The sequence below is a fragment of the Chiloscyllium punctatum genome, chromosome 1, assembly GCF_047496795.1.
Source record: "Chiloscyllium punctatum isolate Juve2018m chromosome 1, sChiPun1.3, whole genome shotgun sequence".
Lineage (NCBI taxonomy): Eukaryota > Metazoa > Chordata > Chondrichthyes > Orectolobiformes > Hemiscylliidae > Chiloscyllium > Chiloscyllium punctatum.
Genome location: NC_092739.1, coordinates 126,069,176 through 126,093,538, shown reverse-complemented (window position 1 = coordinate 126,093,538; position 24,363 = coordinate 126,069,176). Strand labels below are relative to the sequence as shown.

At 40.2% G+C, this 24,363-nt stretch overlaps 1 protein-coding gene across 14 annotated transcripts in view; it reads left to right on the top strand.

Moving 5' to 3' along the window:
• The window catches only part of nedd4l (NEDD4 like E3 ubiquitin protein ligase), a 497,532-nt gene that overhangs the window by 350,751 nt on the left and 122,418 nt on the right, over nucleotides 1–24,363 (top strand). For all 14 annotated transcript variants that reach the window (XM_072573778.1, XM_072573770.1, XM_072573760.1 and 11 more), the window contains one exon: nucleotides 22,344–22,405. In XM_072573778.1, coding sequence (XP_072429879.1) covers nucleotides 22,344–22,405 — 62 coding nt within the window. The remainder of the gene's footprint in view (nucleotides 1–22,343; nucleotides 22,406–24,363) is intronic.

The following is a 24,363-nucleotide window of genomic DNA, read 5'->3' as shown; positions in this document are numbered from 1 at the left end:
TGTGCTTTTCCAGCACCACACTTTCGAACTCTGACCTTCAGCATCTGCAGTCCTCACTTTCTCCAAGTTTATCAGCAAGCCTGCTTCCCAAAGTCGATTGAACAATTCTGATAAATGTTGCAAATGGTCCTTCCGTGTGTGACTAAGAAAATCACTTAGTCATCAATATATACCACACAATTGGGTAATCCAAAAATTACCTTAATGGTTAGTCTTTGAAATGTGTCTGGTGCATTTTTCATGCTAAATGGCATGACTTCAAATTGATACAGTTTATTTGGCGTTATGAAAGCCAGAATTATTTTCACTTTTTTGGACAAAGGTAACCTCTGAGCAAATCCAACATCGGAATATAAGTTGCTTGTCCGACCTTTTCAGTACAATCTTCCTTACGTGGAATCGGATATGCATCAATCTTTGTAACTGCATTGACTTTGTGATAGTCCAAATAACGTTTGGATGCCATATGGTTTTGGCACTATTAGTATGGGTCAGCTCCAGTCACGAACTCACTTCTATTATGTCGTCTTGGAGCATGCGGTCAATCTCCTTTTTGAACCTGTGCCAACTTTAGAAGGTTATGCCTGTAAGGATGTTTCTTAATTAGAACAACATTTTCAATATCTACATCATGCATAATTAAGTTAGTACTTCCCAGCTTATTTCCACGTATCTCCCCAAGCGATAGCAATAACTTTTTCAGGTCCTCTGGAAGGTAACTCGGAAGTTTATCCCAATTTTTGATATCTTCCTTGTTGTTCAATTTAAAATAATCACCAACACTGTGATTTCACATGGCCTACTTTAACATCGGGGCTTTTTAACTTCTCTTTCCCCTTTAAAAGGTCTCCTTTTTACCCTGTGGTAAGTTATCCTTATGATCTTCACCGAGATCTACCTTTCTCTTTCCATGTCAGGATTTCTCCCTTCTCCAATTTTTATCCCTCATGGATTGAACTTGATGTTGGAAGCCAAACTTTGATTTATGAACCAACTCATAATCATTAGCCATTTCAGCTGCTAATCTTGCTGTTTTAACTCTCTGCTCTTCCACGAATTCTCATCACCTCAAGAAGTGAATTTTTGAACTCCCCCAAAATAATCATCTAAGGTCATAGGTTTGTTTCATTTTTAATGCCCTCATTCACGTATCAAAATTACTTTGATCTTTTCAAACTCAATTTAGGTTTGACCAAGGCCCCTCTTTAGGTTCCTGAAATGATGTCTCTGGCTTCTGGCACAAGTTCATATGCACTTAAGGTGGCTTTCTTCACTGGCTTTATATGCCCCACATACTTCCTCTGATGGTGATTCGAAACGTCACTAGCTCTACCTACAAATTTTGTTTGGATCAACAAAACCCACATGGTCACTAGCCATCGCAATTGTTTAGCCACCTTTTCAAATGAGATGAAAAAGATCAAATTTAGGTGAAGCTTGAATAAATTTAAACAGATCCCCACCAGGCCTTTGGCTACCATGGGTTTGCTCATCTCACTTTTTCTTCCTCATACAAATTACCTTCAGCCTTCACCTCCATCCTTTTATGTCGACTTTTCTGTCTAAGTGCTGATTTCTGAAGTTCAAACTCCACCCCTCCCACCGTCCTTTCCCACCCCCCCCCTTTTTTCTCTGTTTTCTCCCTTCCTCTCTCTTTTAGTTTTTGTTCTGCTAAAGCAATTCAGTCTGTTTTCTTTTTGTTCTGCTGGGGCCATTTGTCCTTTTTCTATTGTATTTGCTTTTAATTGTAATTGTTGCTTTAAGCAAATGAGTAAGAGGTAAAAGAGAAAGAGAAAAATAAATGAAACTGTTTGAATTACAATTAAAGGAGTGCAGCGTGTAGAATGGATATTCCAGGAGTGATGCAGCTGGCTAAACCACTCCGTTTTAAACAAAGCAGAAATTATTCACAAACTACTGAATGAAACATAAACATAAGAGAACTGAATCTAAAAATCCAATTGATTCTACTTAATGCTGTTCTAAACACTAGCAACATCTTCTTAAACGCTCCCTTGGCAAAAACTGGTAAAATTAAACACAGTTTTTAGAAGTGGCAAGTCAAGGAGAGAGGATCAGCATGGAACTGCTTCTCTGGGTCCCCGGCAGCTTCTCTGGGTTCCCAGCTAAGACTTCACCAGCAGCTGCAAAAACCAAACCACACCCTAAACGGGGAGAACTGGTCACCCCCCTTTCATTGAACAGGTTTTTAAAAAACACTTACAAGCTTTTACAAGTAAGTATTTCCAGACATATTGGAACCTCTGCCTTTACAACCTCTTTTGAGAAAAACAGGGATAACATAACCTTGTTAAACAAACAGCATCATCATAATTGAATACATGATCAGAAAGGGAATCACAGGTTATAGGCAAAAGGTAGGATCAGCCCTGATCCTATTAAATGGCAGAGCAGACTTGAGGGACCAAATGACCTACTCCGATTTCTATTTCTGAATGGTTTTCTATATTGACGTCTGAAGCAAATATTTGTTCATTTCATTTGCCATTACAGGATTATCTGTGTTCAACCTTTGACATTCACTTTACTTACTCTTTCCCTTTTTATTTATGATACAAATGTTATAATGAATGATATTAAGCATCAAATTATTGTTAGAACCAGACTTGGTGCTTTCAACATCCAACATGATGGTCAAAAGCTTGGAGAAAGAGCTGGCTTTCACAAGTATCTTAAAGGAGGGACAAGAGATATAGAGGCGGGGTGGTTATACAAAGTGCATTGCATAGCCTAGGACTTTCACAGCTCAAGCTTCAATTACCACTCTGGATCCAGTTTAAATAGGGAATCCCTTAACATAAGTGAACAGAGCACAGTTTGGAGTGTGGTCATGCTGACTGAGATTACAGACATAAAGAGGTGAGGGCACAGGACAAGAATTTTTAAATCAGTTTTAAAGGATTGCTTCATATAGGCCTAACTTAGGTCAGCGAACATATGCATGATGGATGATTGGTTAAGTTATGACATTGGCAAGAGAATTTTGGGTAAACTAAAGTTTACAAAGCGGAGAATGTGGAAGCCAGCTCAGAATGGGTCGCGGATGTCGAGCCTAGTTGCAATAACTGTCTGAGACTGAACATCATTGCTGAAAAGTGTGGTGCAGGAAAAGCACAACCAGTCAGGCAGCATCTGTGGCGCAGGAGAATTGATATTTCAGGCATAAGCCCTTCGTCAGGTTTGTTTACAACCTCCGTATTCTATTTTACCCTGAAATGAGCTGCCGTTCACACATCTGCATTATCAATGAAACCACTTACATCCATAAGCTCACCCAACTAGAATAATGTTCTAGGTTCTATTTTCAACTCTCTCCTTGCCTCTGCTCACTTGCTGCTGTATCCATGTTTTTGTGATGTTGCCAGGAAGAGAGATGTTAGTAGCTACGGAACTGTATTTGTGCAGAGAACTGAAAACAAATCCTGAGATTGAACTAATGCTGGAGACAAAAGTATAGCATTTTTAAGAAATAGGGAAAGGTGCAAGCCACTTAGCCCCTGGAGCCTGTTCTGCCGTTCAGTAGGAGCATGACTAATCTAATGCTTTTCACATCCGCCTTCTTGCCATTTGCCTGTAACCCTTGATTCCCTTACTGAACAAGAATCTATCTATCTATCGCAGCTTTAAATGTATACAAGGACTTTGCACCCACTGCTCTTTGCAGCAAGGAGTTTGAAAGATTTTCAACCCTTTGAAAGACTGATTTCCTCCTTATCTCAGTTTTTAAATTGATGCTCCTTCATTCTTGAGTCTGTGCTCTGTGGTCCTAGTCACACTTATGAACCTCTTAAGAATCCTGTGTGTTTCAATGAGATCATCCCTCATTCTTCTAAACCCCAGAGTTAGAGTCCCAACTTGTTTAGCCTTTACTTGTAAGACAGTCCATCCTTACCAGGGATTACCCTAATGAACCTTCTCTGAACGTCCTCCAAATAATATATCCCCTTAAATAAGGGGACCAAAACTGCTCACAGTATTCCAGATGTGGACTCACCAGCACCTTGTACAGGTTCAATAATAGTTTCCCATTTTCCTTCTGTGAAATAAGGGCTAATTTCCATTAGCATTCCTAGTCACCTGCTACATCTGTCTGCTAGCATTGTGTTTCATTCATAAATACCCCCAAGTCCCTTCGTGTTGCAATTTTTCTCTTTTTAAATTACATCTTGTTCTTTTGTTCTCCCTTCCAAAATGACCAATTTTGCATTTTCCTGCATTATATTTAAGTTGCCCACTTTAGCTGCTAATTCCTATCTATAACTTCCAAATGTTGAAGTTTATGTATTTCCACCCACTCATCCCCTTTTTCCCCTCGCCTGCCCCCCTGCCCCACCAAATATTCTGACTCCAAATTCTAGCCAGCCTGTGAACTTAACCACACTATTGACCTTCATGTTGACCTTTTCTGTAGTAATCTTAAACACTTTGATCAGACCCAGTCATGTCTCCAATGATGGCTTGATCTGTGACAGAAAATGACCTAATGTAATTATTCAAACAATTCATACCATTTCAGATTGTTTTGAGATTTAAAGTGGAGCTGGTTACAGAGGGTAGTTGTACATGCTGCTAACTTGTGTGATGAAATCAAAATGATAGTGAAGGGGATTTAATTTAGCTTGTCATCTTTGTTTTTACAAGTCTATGGGTTGCAGCATGTTCTCTGTGCAAGTTATAAACAAGTAAGTCACGATGAGATCATTACAAATGCTTTGGCTGCCAAACTGATCCTCTTGCAGTTCTAGCAAATTCCTCTGCCAAATTCAAATTAATGAGTAAGCACAGCACTATTTTAATGATTACCCTTGTCTGATATAGTGATTATGGATTTCGGGAAGGGTGATTTTTGAGTTGCTCATGAATACAAATTGTATTTGACAACAAAGATTTGCACTAATATAGCACCACTAATATTGAAAATGTCTGAAGTTGTTTCATAGGAGCATTGCAAATCAAAATTTGACAGTGAATTGCATGATGTCTTGGAACAGATCAGGCTTGCCTTAAAGGAGAAAAGAAATCTAGGGAGATGGAAAAACTTAAGAAGTTCCAGAATTCAGGGCCTATGCCAGCTACTATTTAGGGAGGGATTAAAATTGGGGATGTACCATTGTCCAAAATAGAGAGGGCACAGATATTTGAGATTTGTAGACCTGAAGAGGTTACAGAGAATGTAGGGGGCAGTAAGATTATGATGAAATTTGAAAATACTTTGTGAATCAGAAAAATGAACATTACTGGACTAGAAGTCATTGGTCCCCAGCCCTCAGCTCACAATACATATAAATGATGGTGTGGGAAAACCAAATGCAACATATTCAAATTTGATAGCACAAACTTTGTGATGTGCTAAGGAGGATGCTTCAAGGTAATTTAGACAAGTTGAGTAAGTGAGAAAACACATGGCAATGCAGTACAACCTTGTTAAATTTAAAATTATACACTTTACAGTGAAAAGCAGGAAAACGTTATTCAAATGGTAAAATATTAGTAAGTGTGTGAATGTACAAATGTACATTCTTGTACACGAGTCAATGAAAACGACAGACCGGTGCAACAAGAAATTAAAAAGCCAAATGCTGGATTGGATTTTTACTGCAAGTGGATTTGAGTTCAGAAGTAGGGATGTCTTAATGCAGTTACACAAAACATTGGTGAGGCCACATCTAGAATATTGCATGCAGTTTTGGTTTCTCAAGAAAGGATATACTTGCCATAGCAGAAGTAGAGTGCAGGGTCACGAGGACAATACTGGGATTGCCAAGACTGTGAAGAGTGATTGAGCCTGTATTCACTAGAGTTTAGAAGGATGAGAGGATATCTGATTGAAACTATAAAATTATAATGGGGCTGGGCAGTCTAGATGTAGAGAGGTTATTTCCCTTTTTGGGGAGTCCAGAACCAGGGCTCACAGTTGAGGTAGACCATTTAAGATGGAGATGAGGAAATATTATAATAAATACAAGTGGGATAAGGAGAGAAAGTGGGAGTATGGCATTGAGATAAAGCCTAAGTCATGATCATATTGACTGGAACATTAGGCTCCAAGGACTGACTGGCCTAATTTTTATGGTTGTGGTTCCATTTAAGTCAATGACAGAAAGTTGAGTGAGAGAATTTAGTGAGAGTAGGGATGTAAGAAACCGAAAGGAGGAGGAGGAGGTTGTTCAATCTCCATGGCAATGTCTCTTTAATTCAATGTCCACTTACTAAGCAATTAAGATGCTAACTTAATGCAGCATAAATGTTTTTCTTCCCCTTGAAATTGGTATTCTTATGAATTGTCCTGATGAACGCAAAATGAAACCTTTGACAAATTGTAATGCTTAATTTTTTTTAACCTATCCTTTGCTCATCTCTCAATGTTCCCACTGTCACTGTTGTTCAAAGTATTATATGTCTTTTCTTTTGATTTGATACCATCCATAACTTAGTTAGCCACGGTGATACTGCCATATATCATTTTTCTCCATTGGTTAAACTACTTCTCTAACATTCTATTCTGTCCAGTTTATTCATTATTTTAAAAAGAGAGCAATCCATAAAATTCACTGTTACCAACTTGTGGGTGGCATGGTGGCTCAGTGGTTTCAAGGTCACTTCAATCCAAATCTATTTTCCCATTCTTCTAACTGTCTTTATTGAATTTCAAGACACTCATGTTGAACCAAATTTCTTGCTCTCAGACTGAACGTGAAAGGTGCAGTGATTATTCTTAATGAGGATACCTTACTATGAAATCATGAATCCTGTTATTTACATATTACCAGACATTTATGGTTCCAGAATCCATTGTTCACAGAAACACTCAATTAACTTATCCTTGAGGCTACCTTTGCCAGTTTGCAATCTAAATGAAAATTAAAATCATTCTCTTTGTTTGTCCAGCTTTTATTATTTTAATGATGTGGACCACAACTGGGTTCTTCCCCTCCCAGTTCTAAACTTGTTTCCAATCCCAAGATAATGCACTTAAAATTGGAACTGGATAGGCAACACTGCCTTCAGGAATTACACACTTGGCAGAGGACATTATCTATCTCCTAAGCTATAATGTTCACTACATTTCTTTTTAATTCCCATTCTAGAATTGCTCCCTGCACACAGTACTATGGTCAATTGATTCATCTTCCCTGCAGTCCAGCTCTTATCCGTACAACCTAAAATATGATCAGATTTGTTGGATAATTGCAAAGTCTGAGGATCCTTCTTTGATAACTTCTGGGTCCTGATAACTGTCTCAGTTGTGGTCACATGGTTGGTCCTATACTACAGAACAACTCTAATATACCTAGCCTAAAGGGTGTGACTGCATGTTGTAACAAAGAATACAGGTAACTTTTGCCCTCCCTGATAAGCCAGTGCACAAAGTTTGGAGTCCATTAAATCTGAGCAGGAATTGCTTGAGCTGCAGTCTCTTACTGCAGATGTGGTTGCCTCAGATCATTCCATACTACTCCACAAAAGATGGCTGTAACACGCACATGTCTTGCCATCTTCATTGTGTTTTATTTATTAAATTAAGTTTCACATTTAGAAATATCACTCACTTACAGAGGAACCTTGATTATCCGGCATTCGATTATCCAAATGTTGGATTATCCGGCAAGATCGCAAGGTCCCAATGCTCAGCTAAACTATGTCATCCGGAATTTGATTATCCGGAATTCAATTAACTGAACGAAATACTGCTTACCTGTTTCCTTTGGATAATTGAGGTTCCTCTGTATTTGTAATCGTATTTAGGAGCTTGACTAAGTTGCAACTTGAATACAATCATTTTAAAGATGTGCATATGCAGTGCCAGTTTAAAGTACTCCCCTGGTTTAAATAGGGGAAAGAAAACTCTTAGAACTCATCAACTGATCTGCAATCGTCTCACCTAATTAATACTACCAGGCTGTTGCTATTGTTGATTCCCACTCTCCGATCAAACCATGTTTTATAAAAGGCCAGAACAGCATTCTTTCTCCCACTATTGATTCCTCACTGAGAAATTCCAAGAGTCAAGCACTCTATCTTCAGTACTCAGTTGTTTTGGCTCTTCATGTAAATTAATTCATACATCTGCAAAATCGTCTGTATTTCTACTAGCTGAAATTCCAGGATTAAGTTGCCTCTAGCACAGAACCGGTTTAGCACAGTTGTTACAGCATAGGAGGAGTCCATTTGGCCCTTGATGTGTTCGCTGTTTCTCCATATGATCAACATGACTTAGTGCCATTCTCCTGCCCTTTACTCCTAATCCTATTCATTGATTTGATTCACATAATGAACTAATACTCTCTTGAACGCCTCAATTGAACCCACCGCACATCCAGACATTCCAGGCGCCATGTGAAAAGGTTTCTCCTCGCATCGTATTTGCTTCTTTTGCACATCACATTAAACGTGTCCTCTCATCTTGATCATTAAAAATAGGAACACTTTCTCCCTGACTATTCTGTCCAGTTTATTCATTATTTTAAAAAGAGAACAATCCATAAAATTCACTGTTACCAACTTGCGGGTGGCGTGGTGGCTCAGTGGTTAGCACTTCAGTGCCAGGGACCCAGGTTCACTTCCAGCCTGTCTGTCTGTGTGCAGTTTGCATGTTCTCCCTCTGTCTGTGTGAATTTACTCCCACAAGTCAAAAATGTGGAGGTCAGGTGAATTGCCCATAGTATCCTGGGATATGCATGTTAGGTGGATTAGCCATTGTAAATGCCAGGTTGTGGGGATAGAGTAGGAGGCTGGGTTTGGGTGGGATGTTCTTTGGACAGTCAATGCACACTTGATGAGCAGAAAGGCCTCTTTCTGCACTGTAGCGAGTCTGCGATTATCAGAGTCAAACCCATTGACTTGCAAGTACTGTGTTGAGCTGGGCCTGTCACAGCTAGACTTTGGTCTTTCTATTATGTCAGTGAAGAAAATTTATCCTCATCCAGAACTGGATGTGGACAAGCAATGTAACAAATTGGAGACAGGGAAGGGGTATCTTGGGTAAGTATATGCATATGCTTACTGGCAGTCATAAATAATCTACTATCTTTATCATGTAGTTAGAGAAACCAAGTGATAACTACAAACAATTTTTACCATTGCTGGATATGATGATAGTTTAAACACTGTAATAAAATAAAATGAAAAAAGACTCATGACATGTAAAAGAAAACATGAGAGATTGCTAAGTGTAAGAAATAACAATGACCTTGCCCTACATTTATGTGTGAACCTGCTTTTAAAAACTTTTTCTTGCTCCTCATTGTAAACTATGCAATTTCATGTCGATGGAACTTTGTCTCCCTTTTGGGATACAGTGACAGTGGCAACAACTCCCAGTGAGGACACATCATGGATCATATTTTCGAGGGAGGCTGCATTCTTGTTCCTCAATGTCAGACGAGCATCTTTGCACTTGAATAGATATTTCCACTTCTTTTTTGAGTCAGTCATTCATGTGTCTCTGATTTATATTGCTCAATGAGTGGTAACATATTGTGGACCTGCATAATAAAAAATTGTTGAAACTTGTCCAAGTTTGGGCCATAGTGAACCCTCAGGTTGCTGCTGATGGGTGATTCAATGCAGCAATGGCATGAGGTGATTCTTGTTGTATCTTGGTGGAGATGGTCATTTCCTAACATCTCTGTGCTATAAATATTGTTCAGCAATTATCAGAGCAAAACTAAATATTGTCCAAACTTAAAAATCTCACAAACCCAGGTTATAGTCCAACAGCTTTATTTGGAAGCACTAGCTTTCGGTGCGCTGCTCCTTCAGGTGGTTGTGGAGTATAAGATCGTAAGACACAATTTATAGCAAAGGTTTACAGGGTGTTGTAACTAAAATTATATATTGAAAAAGACCTGGATTGTTTGTTAAAATCTCATCTTTTAGAATGGGCATGTTGGTTTCACTTTGTTCTTATGTAAATCACAGAACTTTTTTAAAAGTTACATTCTCAAGTTAACTTTAACAATTGGTGTCATGTCGGCCCAGATAATGCATTTAAAGTGTGTGGTGCCCTGTGTGAGCCTCTCTGTGCCACAATGTTCAGACTGAATCTAATCTTAAAAAATTGATTTACGTTTTTGATTTTTTTTTAAAGATTAGAATCTATGTAAGATTCTGAAATTCATTTTTTTAGATTAGAATCAGTCTGAACATTGTGGCACAAATTACCTCAAACCTTCAATGCATTATCTGGGCCAACATGGCACCTTTTGTTAAAGTTCACTTGAGAATGTAACTTTTAACTGTTCTGGGATTATGAAAGAACTGAAAGCAACATGGTCATTCTAAAAGATGAGAGACTTAACAAACGATCCAGGTCTTTTTCAATATATAATTTCAGTTACATCACACTCTAAACTTTTGCTATAAATTCCGTGTCTTATGATCTTATACTCCACGACCACCTGATGAAGGAGCAGCACTCCGAAGGCCAGTGCTTCCAAATAAACCTGTTGGACCATAACCTGGTGTTGTGTGATCTTTTTAATTTGATACACCCCAGTCCTACACCGGCACCTCCAAGTCACAAATATTCTCTAGGTCTTAATGCATGGGGCAAGCCTTGTTTAATTATCAGAGGAATTGCAATCATCTGTGTTATCCTCACTTCTGATCTTATTATTGTTGAACAGTCATTGATTAGACAGCTTTGTCTTTTTACTAACATGATCAAGTCTCAGACATATTCCTGGGAAAGTCTTGCTGAAATGTTCAGCTGTAGTGATTGGTTTTTAACTACCACAGCTATCTTCCTACTCCAGACAGCGGAGAGCTCCCCATTCCACCCTCCTGCCGCCATTATCTTCAATTTTACAGGAGCGCATTAATTTTGCATTATGTGAAATGCTGTCTTCATATTGAGAGGAGTTACTCTCACCTCACATCTTGACTTCTCTTTTGTTTGTGCGTGCGCTAAGAATATAATGGCATCTGGAATGAAGTGATCTCGATCCACTATATAACAATGTCACTCTTTGTTTTGGAATTTGCTGAGTGTTCAATAATGCTTCTGGCTTCATTGTAACAGGATTTGAGCTCAGATGTAGGGCTGGCTTAATGCAATTATACAGAGCTTTGGGGAGACCATGCCTGGAGTATTGTATGCAGTTTTATTCTCCCTACTTAAGAAAGGATATAGTTCCAATAGAGGGATTGCATTGGATGCTCACTTGGCTGATTCGAGGGATGACAATACTGCCCCATGAGGAGAGATTGGTTTGACCAAGCACGTTTCTCGAGGAGTTTGCCTCATGTAGGAGGATAAGCAGAGAAGGAATTGATGAACAGCGAACAAGGATATCTAGTGTAAGAGTCCCCTAAATGCATCTTGTTCTCTTCATGGTTTTCCATTCTGAACACTGGTGAGAGTAGTCATTCATCAGGAGAGTCCCAAGCTCAGCATCTTCCACAGTGCATAGGGTGATTCTGCTATGTAGAGCAGGAAGGAAAAGGGCCAGAAAGACAATCATGATCCGAGACTTCAATAAGAAAACAGGAAAATGTGCAGCTGTACCAAAGTGATTCCAGGACTGTATGTTGCCTTATGGTGTCAGGGTTAAACATGTCATTGGCTGCGGAATACTCTGAGGATGGAGATAAACAGCCAGAGACCATGGTCCATATTGGTGCCAATAACAAAATTCAAGAATAGATTCAACATGTGAATGAACAACAAAGAGCGGTGGAAATGAATTATGAAAGTATATTTCACCTAATTTATGTATTATCATTTAATTTTCTTTGAGTAAGTTGAAAAGAGACATGAGAGAAAAGTTTTTTCACATAGAAGGTGGTAAGTGCCTCTAATGCACTGCCAGAGGAGGTTTTTAGTTTAGAAAGGCGTGTGTCGATGCAGTCTTGGTGGGCCGAAGAGCCTGTTCTTGTGCTGTACTGTTCTTAGTTCTTTTGGATATGAGGAGCCACCTAGTGGTCTATTCAAATTATAGCTTTACATTGGTATTCCTGGGGATCTGAAGCTAAATTTCTCTGCATTCAACGTAGCAAAAGACACTGCACAGAGTCTGCTCAGCACATTGTGTTTGTGCTTCCTGTGAATTCCCCGGCCAATTCTAGTCATTTAAATAAAGATGGAAGTTTAGACTTGAAACATTGGGCCTGAAAAGACCATGCCCCTCTATCATTTCTTAAAGCTTTTATATATTCATTTTTATAATTAGATTTATGTTAAATACTTTCAAGGTAGGCTGAGATAAGATCATTTTTATTTTGATTCATGGGTTATAGGTGTCGCTAGCTAGGCCTGCATTTATTGTTCATCACTAATTGACTTGGAAAACCAGTGGTGGGATAGTTTATACTGTTGTAGGTGTGTTAGTGCTCATAGGAAGTGAGTCCTTCGACTTTGACCTAGCTACAGTGAATGAACATGATTTGATTCTAAATCAGGATGATGCGTGACTTGGAAGACAACCATAGTGTACCTTGTTTTTCTAGGTGATCAAGAACATGGGTTTGGTAGGTGTTGTCAAAGGAACCTTAATGTGTAGGTGTACACTGCATTTTTAACTCATTCATAGGGCAAGCGTGTCGCTAGCTCGGCCAATTTTAATTGCCTATCCCAGTTAAGAGGCAACTATGTTGCTGTGGGTCTGGAGTCATGTGTAGCTGAAAATGTGTTGCTGGAAAAGTGCAGCAGGTCAGGCAGCATCCAAGGAGCAGGAGAATAGACGTTTCGGGCATGAGCCCTTCTTCAGGAAACGTCGATTCTCCTGCTCCTTGGATGCTGCCTGACCTGCTGCGCTTTTCCAGCAACACATTTTCAGCTCTGATCTCCAGCATCTGCAGTCCTCCCTTTCTCGTTGGAGTCATGTGTAGGTCAGACCAAGTAAGAGTGATACTTGCCTTCCCTAAAGGACATTAATGAGCTAGATAGTTTCTTTTTCCCTCAACAATTGGTCATGGATATACAGTCATCATTGGACTCTGAATTCCATGGTGGGATTTGGACCTAGGTCTTCAGGACATTTCCTGGGTCTCTAGATCAATAGTCAAATGATAAATACCACAAGAACATTGCCTGCCCTAGCCAGTATGTATCAGTGATGAAGGGAGCGAATGTTGAAAGTGGTGCATTTAAATCTAGAGTTTACCTTAGCTTTACAACATTTGCATTAAGCAGTTTGGAACTGACACTGCGTGCTGCAGAATGCTGCTTCCTTGCACTGCAAGTTGTTCAATGTTATTCTTTTAACTTACTTGTAATGGAGTTCATTGCTTTCATCACCTAGTGAAGACTAACTGTGGATTTAATTATTGTCCCAATTCATGTGAAGGACTTTGATAAAGTCAATAAGGAGAAACTTTGCAGTATCAGTGACAATAAGAAACATACTGAAGGGTATGGGTTGAAGAACCCAAGGTGAGATGAGGAGAAATACTATAAAGGTACGGTGATTTGAAAGGTACTGCCTGAAAGGGAGTGGGAGAAGATGATTCAATGGTCAAGGATGATGGGCAAAGTACAGGATAATGAAACTAATTAAATACTTCCTTCAAAAAACCTGCATAGTTATGCCAATGGCCTCCTGTGTTGTATCATTCTCTAATTATAGTTTAGCTACTTTGCATGTCTTTTATATTTTCAGCTTCATGTTGAAGATTCCACCTCAGTCAGATGAAACTTGGCTGTTTGTTCTCTTCTTTACAATCTTGCTTTGCTTTGAAATTCTATCATCATTTGATTTCTGTTATAAAAATGTTCATATATTTCCCATTTTAATTGCACTTCAATTAGTCAGTAACAATTTGGCAATTTGCCTTTGTTTATGTACTGTGCCAAGTTACACAGATGACCGTGGTTTTCCACTCCAAGAATAGCCTCATTCTTGGAGTTTTGGGTAAGCCAATCTTTAAGGTTAGTTCTGTGCTTTCTTCACATTAGGCTTTTTGTTCTTCTGTTCTAAGATAATCGTAACACATACCATATTGGAATACAAATGGTACTGAACCCATTTAGGATAATGCTGAAAATGTGTTGCTGGAAAAGCGCAGCAGGTCAGGCAGCATCCAAGGAACAGGAGAATCGACGTTTCGGGCATCAGCCCTTCTTTAGGCTGATGCCCGAAACGTCGATTCTCCTGTTCCTTGGATGCTGCCTGACCTGCTGCGCTTTTCCAGCAACACATTTTCAGCTCTGATCTCCAGTATCTGCAGTCCTCACTTTCTCTTCCATTTAGGATGATGTCTTGATGAAATCACTTGTGCTGACCATACTTTGAGGGAAAAGGGAAGCATTAAAGGTTTTTTTTTTGTTGTTGCTTTCCTCACATATTTGAAGCAAACACAAAGCCTGTTCCCAGAAGATCTTCTGCCTGGCACATAGAAACATAGAAAAATAACAAAAAATAGGAGCTATTTGAGCCATGGTTGATCATTAGCTTATTACTCTGTTTCCGATTTTGAAGCTTTAGCCCAAAGAGCTGTAGATCATAGAACCTGTCCAATGTACAGGTAATCAATCTTAACCAAGAGCATAGAATCTTCCATATTCTTTTAGCTCGGCCCGCAGGATGTAGGGCTCACTTTGACCATTAGTAAGGCTGTTGAAAAGAAGATTTCTGTTCATATGTTCACAACGACACTCAAGAAGCTTGATAACATCCAGGTCAAATAAGCCTACTAAATTAGCACCCATCCATCACCTTTAGTGTTCATTCCCTTCACCACCCTAGTCCACGGGTAGTAGTGTGTACTATCTATAAGATAGTATCATCAATAACATCTTTCAAACCTGCAATCACTAATACCTAGAAAGACAAGGGCAACAGATGCAGTAGAACACCATCGCCTGCACGATTGCCTCCAATCTCTCATCAGTATCACTGCGTCAAAATCCTGGAGCTGCCTTCCTAACTCCACAATGAGAACACAATCCGAGAATTTCAGCAGTCCAAGAAGATAGCTTATCATCATCATCATCATCTCTAAAGCAATAATGGTAAATGCTGACCGAGCCAGCATGCCCATATCTCTCAAATAACTTTATAAAAATGAAGTTGGCATACCTAATATTCAAAATTTAAGTATCGTCTCTCTTTAACGCTATCTTAGAGTGCTGGTTATTGAAAACTTTTGTCTGCTGCACGGTTGAGGTGCCTCTGGCCAGGCATGTCAATAATATTTTACTGTGTGGGCAATGTCCTCTATAAGGTGCATGCTTCAGTTCATTCTGTGGCCGTATCATGCATCCAGTTTCAAATTTTCTATGCTTGTTATTCAATCTGGTCTTTTCGGAGCTTGAGCTTCAACTACTGTTTGGAGGCTATGATACTTTTTCTTTAAATAGAAAATATAATCTTGGGACGCATAAATTCAGCTATTTGAAGTGCATTGTTCAGATAACTTTCATGAGACAGCATAAACTTGATTAGTTTCTGCTTATCAGTTTTAGCCTGCCCTTCACCTTCTTACTCAGGCAACATTCCTTTTCTTGTTGCTTTTAGTCTAAAGTTTGCGTCAGCCATTGTGTTAGATAGAAAACATGGAATGAACTCTTGCATTTCTGGCAATGGAATTATTGAAAATAATTAACAGATTAATTGAGGTGGAACCTCTGGGGGGAAAACGAAATATTCTGAAGAGGAATCTAGTTAATTAGTACAGTGAGCTGCAGCTAAGATAGGCATCATGTAATAACTTGCGTGTTAAACTCCTGCAAGCCTAAGCTACCATGCAAAATGACCTGTTACAACAAACATTTGAGATTTTTTGAAACCACAACAGCTTGATGTTGAACTTGTTGGAAGCAACATGTTGGTTCAGCAGATGCATGATATCCTGAATGTTTTCTCTGAAAGGAGGTTTGTTTCATTCTGCACCACTTTGACACAAGGTAGACTTGCAGATACACAGGATAATGATGAAAATGCTTCGTTTGCTTGCCTTTATTGGTCAGTGCATTGAGTGGGAAATTGTGGTGCAGCTGTACAGGACATTGGTGAGGCCACTTTTGGAATACTGCATTCAATTCTGCAATCTCCCTGGTATCAGAAAGATGTTGTGAAACTTGAAAGGGTTCACAAAAGATTTGCAAGGATGTTGGAAGGATCGAACTATAAGGAGGGGCTGAATAAGCTGGGGCTATTTACCCTGAAGCGTCAGATTCTGAAGGGTGACCTTACAGAAGTTTATAAAATCATAAGGGGCATGCATAGGTGAATAGCCAAGGTCTTGACCACAGGGTAGCAGAGTGAAAAACTAGAGGGCATAGATTTAAGATGAGAGGAGAAGATTTAAAAAGCACTTAAAGGGTAACTTTTTCAAATAGAGAGTTGTGCGTGTATGGAATGAGCTGTCAGAGGAAGTAGTGGAAGCTGGTACAATTATAATTTTTAAAAGGCCTCTGAATGCATACATGAATAGGAAGGGTGAGAGGGATATGGACCAAATGCTGCCAAATGGGACTAGATTAATTTAGGCTATCTGGTTGGCATGGACAGGTTAGACCGAAGGTTCTGTTTTTGTGATGTACAGCTCTGTGACAGCATTTCTTTCCCCCCAAGGTGATTTGCCACTGCCTTCCACTCTTGGGGGTGGTGTGGATACAGACCTTGAGATTACTGTGGCCAGAACCTGTGGCGATAGTCTAGTGGTATTATCGCTCGACTATTAATCCAGAAATCCAGAATAATGTTCTGGGGACCTGGATTCGAATCCCACCATGACTGATGATGGAATTTGAATTCAATGACAAAAATCTGGAATTAAGAGTCGACTGTGAAACCACTATCAATTGTCGGAAAAACCCATCTGGTTCGCTAATGCCCGTTAGGGAAGGAAATCTGCCATCCTTACCTAGTCTGGCTTACATGTGACTCCACAGCCACAGCAATGTGGTTGACTCTCAACTGCCCTCTGAAATGGCCTAACAAGAAACTCAATTGTATCAATTGCTAGAAAATCACAATAAAGGAATAAAACTGGATGGACCACCTGGCATTGACCTTGGTACCGGAAAAGACAATGGCAAAAACACAAACAGCCCTGTCAAAGTCCTCATTACCAACATCTGGGGGCTAGTGCTGAAATTGGGAGAGCTGTCTCACAGACTAGTCTAGCAGCAGCCTGACATAGTTAGTCGGAGAATCATACTTTACCGATAACATCCAGATACCACCATTACCATTCCTGGATATGTTCCTGTCTCATCAGCTGGACAGACCCAGAGGTGGCAGCACAGTGGTATACAGTTGGGAGGTAGTTGTCCTGGGAATCCTTGACATCGACTCCGGACCCCATGAAGTCTCATGACTTCAGGTTAAACATGGGCAAGGAAAAGTTTTACTAGTTACCACATACCAATCTCCTTTGGCTGATGAATCAACACTCCTCCATATTGAACAACACTTAGAGGAAGCACAGAGGGTGGCAACTGCTCAAAATATACACTGGGCTGGGGATTTCAATGTCTACCACCAAGAGTGGCTCGGCAGCAGCATTGCTGATCAGGTCCTAAAAGATATAACTGCTATTCTGGGTTTGCGGCAGTTGGTGAAGGAACCAACAAGGGAAAAAACATATTTGACCTCCTCCTTTCTACTCTGCCAACTGCAGGTGCATCTGTCTATGATAGTACAGGTAAAAGTGACCACCGCACTGTCCTTGTGGAGACTAAGTCCCGCTTTCACATTGAGAATAACCTCCATCATGTTGTGTGGCATTACCATGTTGAGGTACGAAATATTAGACTAGAAAGGATCGAAGTTAGTTACGAACAGGTGTTATCGATTATAGAAGGAGTGAAAGTAGACCAGTCCCCTGGGCCAGGTGGGAGTTATCTGAGGATTCTCTGGGAAGCTAGGGAGGAGATAGCAGAGCCTTTGGCTTTCATATTTGATTCATCATTGTCTACAGGTTTAGTACCAGAGGACTGGAGGATTGCAAATGTTGTGCCTTTGATCAAGAAGGGCAGTAGAGATGACCCAGGTAATTATAGACCAGTGAGCCTTACTTCTGTTGTAGGAAAGGTTTTGGAAAGGATTATCAGAGATAAGATTTATAATCATCTAGCAAGCAACAATTTGATTTCAGATAGTCAACATGGTTTCTTCAAGGTAAAAACAATGACTGCAGATGCTGAAAATCAAGTACTGGATTAGTGGTGCTGGAAGAGCACAGCAGTTCAGGCAGCATCCAACGAGCAGCGAAATCAACGTTTCGGGCAAAAGCCCTTCATCTTCAAGGGCAGGTCATGTCTCACAAACCTCAATGAGTTTTTTGAGAAGGTGACCAAGCATGTAGATGAGGGTAGGGCAGTTGACATGTATACATGGATTTCAGTAAAGCCTTTGATAAGGTTCCACATGGTAGGCAGTTGGAGAAAATGCAGAGGCATGGGATTGAGGATGATTTAGCAGTTTGGATTAGAAACTGATTTCTGAAAGAAGACAGCGAGTGGTGGTTGATGGAAAATATTCAGCCTGGAGTCCGGTTACTGGTAGTGTGCCACAAGGATCTGTTTTGGGAGCACTGCTGTTTGTTATTTTTATAAATAGCTTAGGCACAGACATAGGTGGATGGATTAGTAAATTTGCAGATGACACTAAAGTTGGTGGAGTAGTGGACAGTGTGGAAGAATGTTACGGGTTGCAGGGGGACTTGGATAAACTGCAGAATTGGGCTGATAGTTGGCAACTACATGTGAGGTGATGCACTTTGGGAAGAGTAACAGGAAGGCAGAGTACTGGGTCAATGGAAAGATTCTTGGTAGTGTGGATGTGAAAGTTGCCACCCAGGTTGATAGTGCTGTTAAGAAGGCATACGGTGTGTTAGGTTTCATTCATAAAGGGATTCTGTTCCGGAGCCGCAATATCATACTGCAACTATACAAAATGATAGTGTGGCCACACTTGGAATATTGTGTACAGTTCTAGTCACCGTATTTTGGAAAGGATCTGGAAGCATTGGAAACGGTGCAGAAGAGATTTACCAGGATGTTGCATGGTCTGGAGGGAAGGTCTTATGAGGAAAGGCTGAGAGACTTGGGTCTGTTCTCATTGGAAAGAAGAAGGCAAAGAGGGGATTTAATAGAGACATACAAGATGATCAGAGGGTTAGATAGGGTAGACAGTGAAAGTCTTTTTCCTAGGATGATGATGAGCTTGTACGAGGAGGCATAACTTCAAATTGAGGGGTGATGGATTTAAGACAGATGTCAGAGGCAGTTTCTTTACGCAGAGAGTGGTAAGGGTGTGGAATGCCCTACCTGCTAATTTGGTCAACTCAGCCACATTAGGGAGATTTAAACAATCCTTGGATAAGCACATGGATGATGATAGGATAGTGTAGAGGGAAGAGCAGAGATTAGTTCACATGTCGGCGAAACGTCGAGGGCCAAAGGGTTTGTTCTGCACTGTGTAGTTCAATGTTCTATCACCGTGCTAAATGGGACCGAATTTGAACCAACCTAGTAGCTCAATACTGGACATCTATGAGGCGCTGTGGGCCATCAACAGCAGCAGAACTGTACTCCAGCATAATCTGCAACCTCGTGGCATATGCCCCTCTCAACCATTACTATCAAGCCAGGGGATCAACCCTGGTTCAATGGAAAGTGCAGGAGGGCATGCCAGGGCCAGCATCAGGCATACCTAAAAATGAGATGTCAACCTGGTGAAGCAACCAACCAGACTACATGCGTGTCAAACAGCATAAACAGCAAGTGATAGACAGAGCTAAGCGATCCCATAACCAATGGATCAGATCTAAGCTCTGCATCCTTCCACATCCAGTCACAAATTGTGGTGGACAATTAAACAACTCACTGCAGGAGGAGGCTCCACAAATACCCCCATCCTCAATGGTGGAAGAGCCCAGCACATCAGTACAAAAGATAAGGCTGATGTATTGGCAACAATCTTCAGTCAGAAGTGCTGAGTGGATGATCCATCTCGGGCTCCTCCCGTGGTCCCCAGGATCACAGGTACCAGTCTCCAGCTAATTCAATTCACTTCACATGATATCAAGAAATGGCTGGAGGCACTGGATACTGCAAAGACAATGTGCCCTGATAACATTCCAGCAATAGTACTGAAGACATTCTCCAGAACTTGCTGCTCCCCTAGGCAAGCTCTTCCAGTGGCATCTGCCCGACAATGTGGAAAATTTTTCAGGTACATCCTGTACACAAAAAGCAGGGTAAACCCAACCCAGCCACTTCCTGCCCAATCAGTCTACTCTCCATCATCAGTAAGGTGATGGTAGGTGTCATCAACAATGCTATCAAGCAGCACCTGCTCAGCAATAACCTGCTGTCTGACGCCCAGTTTAGGTTTTGCCAGGGTCACTCAGCTCCTGATCTCATTACAGCCATGGTTCAAACATGGACAAAAGAGCTGAATTCCAGAGGTGAGGGGAGAGTGACAGCCCTTGACATCAAGGCCACATTTGACCGAGTATGGCATCAAGGAGCCCTGGCAAAACTGGAATCAATGGGTATTGGGGGTAAACACTCCACTGTTTAGAGTCATACCTGGTACAAAGGAAGATGGTTGAGGTGGAGGGTCAGTCATCTCAGCTCCAGGACAGCTCTGCAGGAGTGCCTCAAGGTAGTGTCCTAGACCCAACAATCTTCATCAATGACCATCCCTCTGTCTTAAGGTCAGAAGTGGGGATGTTTGCACAGTGTTCAGCACCTTTTGCTGCTACTCAAGTACTGAAGCAGTTCATGCTTAAATGCAAAAGATCTGGGCAATATCCAGGCTTGGACCGACAAGTGGCAAGTAACATTTGTGCCACACAAATGCCAGACAATGACCATCACCAATAAGAGATATTCGAACCATTGCCCCTTGACATTCAATTGTATTAGCATCACTGAATTCGCCCACTGTCAACATCCTTGGGGTTACCATTGACCGGAAACTCAACTGGACTCACCACATAAACACAATAGCTGATACTGCAGTGAGTAACTCCCTTCTTGACACCCCAAGTCAGGAGTGTAATGGAATACTCCCCACTTGCCTGGATTGGTGCAACTTCAACATCGCTCAAGAAGCTTGAACTATTCAGGATGCAACAACCTGCGTCATTAGCATCATATCTATAAACATTCGAACCCTCCACCACCTGCGCTCAGTAGCACTAGTGTGTACGATCTACACAATACACTGCAGAAATTTACCAAAGATCTTTAGACAGCACCTTCCAAACGCATGACCGCTTGCAACTAGAAGAACAAGGGCACAAGGTACTTAGGAACACCACCACCTGCAAGTTCCTCTCCAAGCCAATCATCACCCTGTCTTGGAAATATACTGCCATTCCTTTACAGTCATTGAGTCAAAATCCTGGAATTCCCTTCCTACCTGCATTATAGCCCAATCCGCAGCAAGTGAACTGCAGCAATTCAAGAAGGCAGCTCACCACCACCTTCTCGAGGGCAACTAGGGATGGGCTATCAATGCTGGCTAGCCAACGACAACCAAGTCTCTCAAATGAGTTTTAAAAAAAAAATTGTTTCTAAAAAATTCATTTTCCCCAGTATTTGTATTGGAGCCATTTTAATATTTTTAAAAAGACTACATCAGTACATCTCTTGTAAATAATACCTAGGTTTTAGCTTTGTTTATTATGACTTTATGTGCTGCTATGTAATATTTAATTTAATGAAAAAATTAATTGCTGCTTTTGTTTTGCAAAATTCCTGAAAGCAAGTAATTTCTGATTTTACTGTTGAGCATGCTGACCAAATATTGCATTATTAAAGTGTCTGATATCTGTGTATATTTCTTCTCTGATTTATCAGCCTTTTTGTTATAAATCCCTACACCTGCCTGTAAAATGCAAACTCATCGCATGGCAGGTTTACATATCGATAATTTACAGTCTCCCACCAATGGTTCTTGCAGAGCTCCTCAGTAGGCTTCTGAGCCCATGTTTCTGAAAAACCTAAATGCTCCAACCTTATTCTCTGCTTCTTCGAACACCTCTGCTTCCCAATGGTCTGTGGAATGTGTTACGCAATATGTTGTAACTACCCATGCACCTTAAAACTACTTTATCTATGTTAAACCTGTCATCTTACCCATTTCACCTGCAGATGACATTTGATCTTGGCACAGCAACACCACGGGAAATGGACTTGTAATATCTAAATCTTGTAAATATCATAAGGTTCAATGCATAGATTCATGTTTTCTTTATACTTAAGCCATTTGTATTCGCACAAAATTACTTGGGAGCTTTGTACATATTCCAAAAAGGTGAGACTGAGGAAAAAATGTATTCAAAAGTCTCCTTATTTCAAAACTCCTTATGAAATAAGGAACAGGGTTAATACCTTAATTGTATTATCTTTCAAACAGGCAGAAGATCCTGCCTTGGAGAGGCCATATACTTTTAAGGACTTTCTGCTCAGGCCAAGGAGGTGAGTTATTATTTGAGATTGCATAGTGTTGTTTTTATATTTGTGAGTGAAATACTTGAATTGAATTCAACAAATAACCATTCCAGTTCCCTTCTATGCATTTCCAAATTTTTTCAGCAATAGTTCTTTAGGATGAGTTTTGTTATTTGTTTTGTTGTATTTTGATGCATTCTGATGTCTACCTCATTTCTCATTTTAAATAGGTATAAAATTAACTTTTGCATGTGTTGTTATTTTACTTTGCCTATCAAGCTATACATTTGTCTTCATTTACAGTAGACTCTTGCTTTCCAGTTTTGCTTCTCTATGACGTTAGAATGCCAGTAATCTGCATAGTGAAAACTATCCCAAATATCCCCACTTAAATATCATAACATGGCCCTAATTTGTGACTAAAAGGATCAACATTAACCCATGATTCTCCCCACACTGCTAAGCACACAAAATTCAGGTAGAATACCTGAATAGCTAGTTTTTTGAAGATTTATAGCTCTGGTTGAAGTTCTGGATGTAGGTTTACTCGCTGACCTGGTAGGTTTGTTTTCAGGCATCTCATCACCATACTAGGTAACATCATCAGTGAGCTTCTGGATGTAGCACTGATGGTATGGCCCATTTTCTATTTATATTTCTGTTTCCTTGGATGGGTGATGTAATTTCCTGTTCTTTTTCTCAGGGGGTGGTAAATGGGATCCAAGTCAGTGTGTTTGTTGATAGAGTGCTGGTTGGAATGTCATGCTTCCATGAATACTCGTGCGTGTCTCTGTTTGGTTTGTCCTAGGATGGATGTGTTGTCCCCATCAAAGTGGTGTCCTTCCTCATCTGTATGTAAGGATACGAATGAGAGATGATCATGTCTTTTTGTGGCAAGTTGATGCTCATGTATCCTGGTGGCTAGTTTTCTGCCTGTTTGTCCAATGTATTGTTTGTTACAGTTCTTGCAAGGTATTTTGTAAATGACATTAGTATTGCCTATTGTCTGTACAGGGTCTTTCAAGTTCAATACTTGTTGTTTTAGTGTGTTTGGTGGGTTTGTGGGTTACCATGATGCCAAGAGGTCTGAGTAATCTGGCAGATATTTCAAAGATGTTAGTGAGTTTTGAGAAGATTTGTAGCTCAAGTTGAGGTTCCGGGTGTTGGTTTGCTTGCCAAGCTGGAACATTCATTTTCAGACATTTTGTCACCATACTAGGTAACATCTTCAGTGAGCCTCTGGACAAAGCACTGCTGATGATTCCTGCTTTCTATTTATATGTTTGGGTTTCTTTTGGGTTGGTGATGTCATTTCCATGGTGATGTCATTTCCTGTTCTTTTTCTCAAGGGTTGATAAATGGTGTCCAAGTCAATGTGTTTGTTGATAGAATTCTGGTTGGAATCGCATGCTTCTAGGAATTCTTGTGCGTGTCTCTGTTTGGCTTGTCCCAGGCGAAGTGGTCAGGCATGATGAACTGAATGGCTTACTCCTTTTTCTAGGATTCATCATTCTCATTGTTCATGGAAGTTCAAAATTGATTTCACCCTATCCAGTATTGGTGATTGATCTTGTAGCTTGGAAAGCTTATTTCCCTTGCGACCTTTTTATTACTTCTCACTGATGTTTTTCACCATTTATGCATCTTGCAATTTAATTATCTAAAAAACATAATGAATGGTTTTAGATTGCATTTGGTGAATATGAATTTTCAACTCTGGCATTTCACTGGAGAGATTTCACTGCATGTACCTTGGGGTGCTTAATTGGAAAGTTCTCTCCTTAGAAATTGCAAAACAACTTTGAAATATCACTGAGTCTAAAAATTTAAACCAGGAACAAGGTGAATTGTAATTACTTATCTGGCTTTAATTTTAAGTCAAATAATATCAGATCTTCTCACAATTTTCTGTTTGTATTGGTATTGACTCATTTCATGGTAAACATTATTGATAATACCTGATGAGATTAGTGCTAATTGATGCT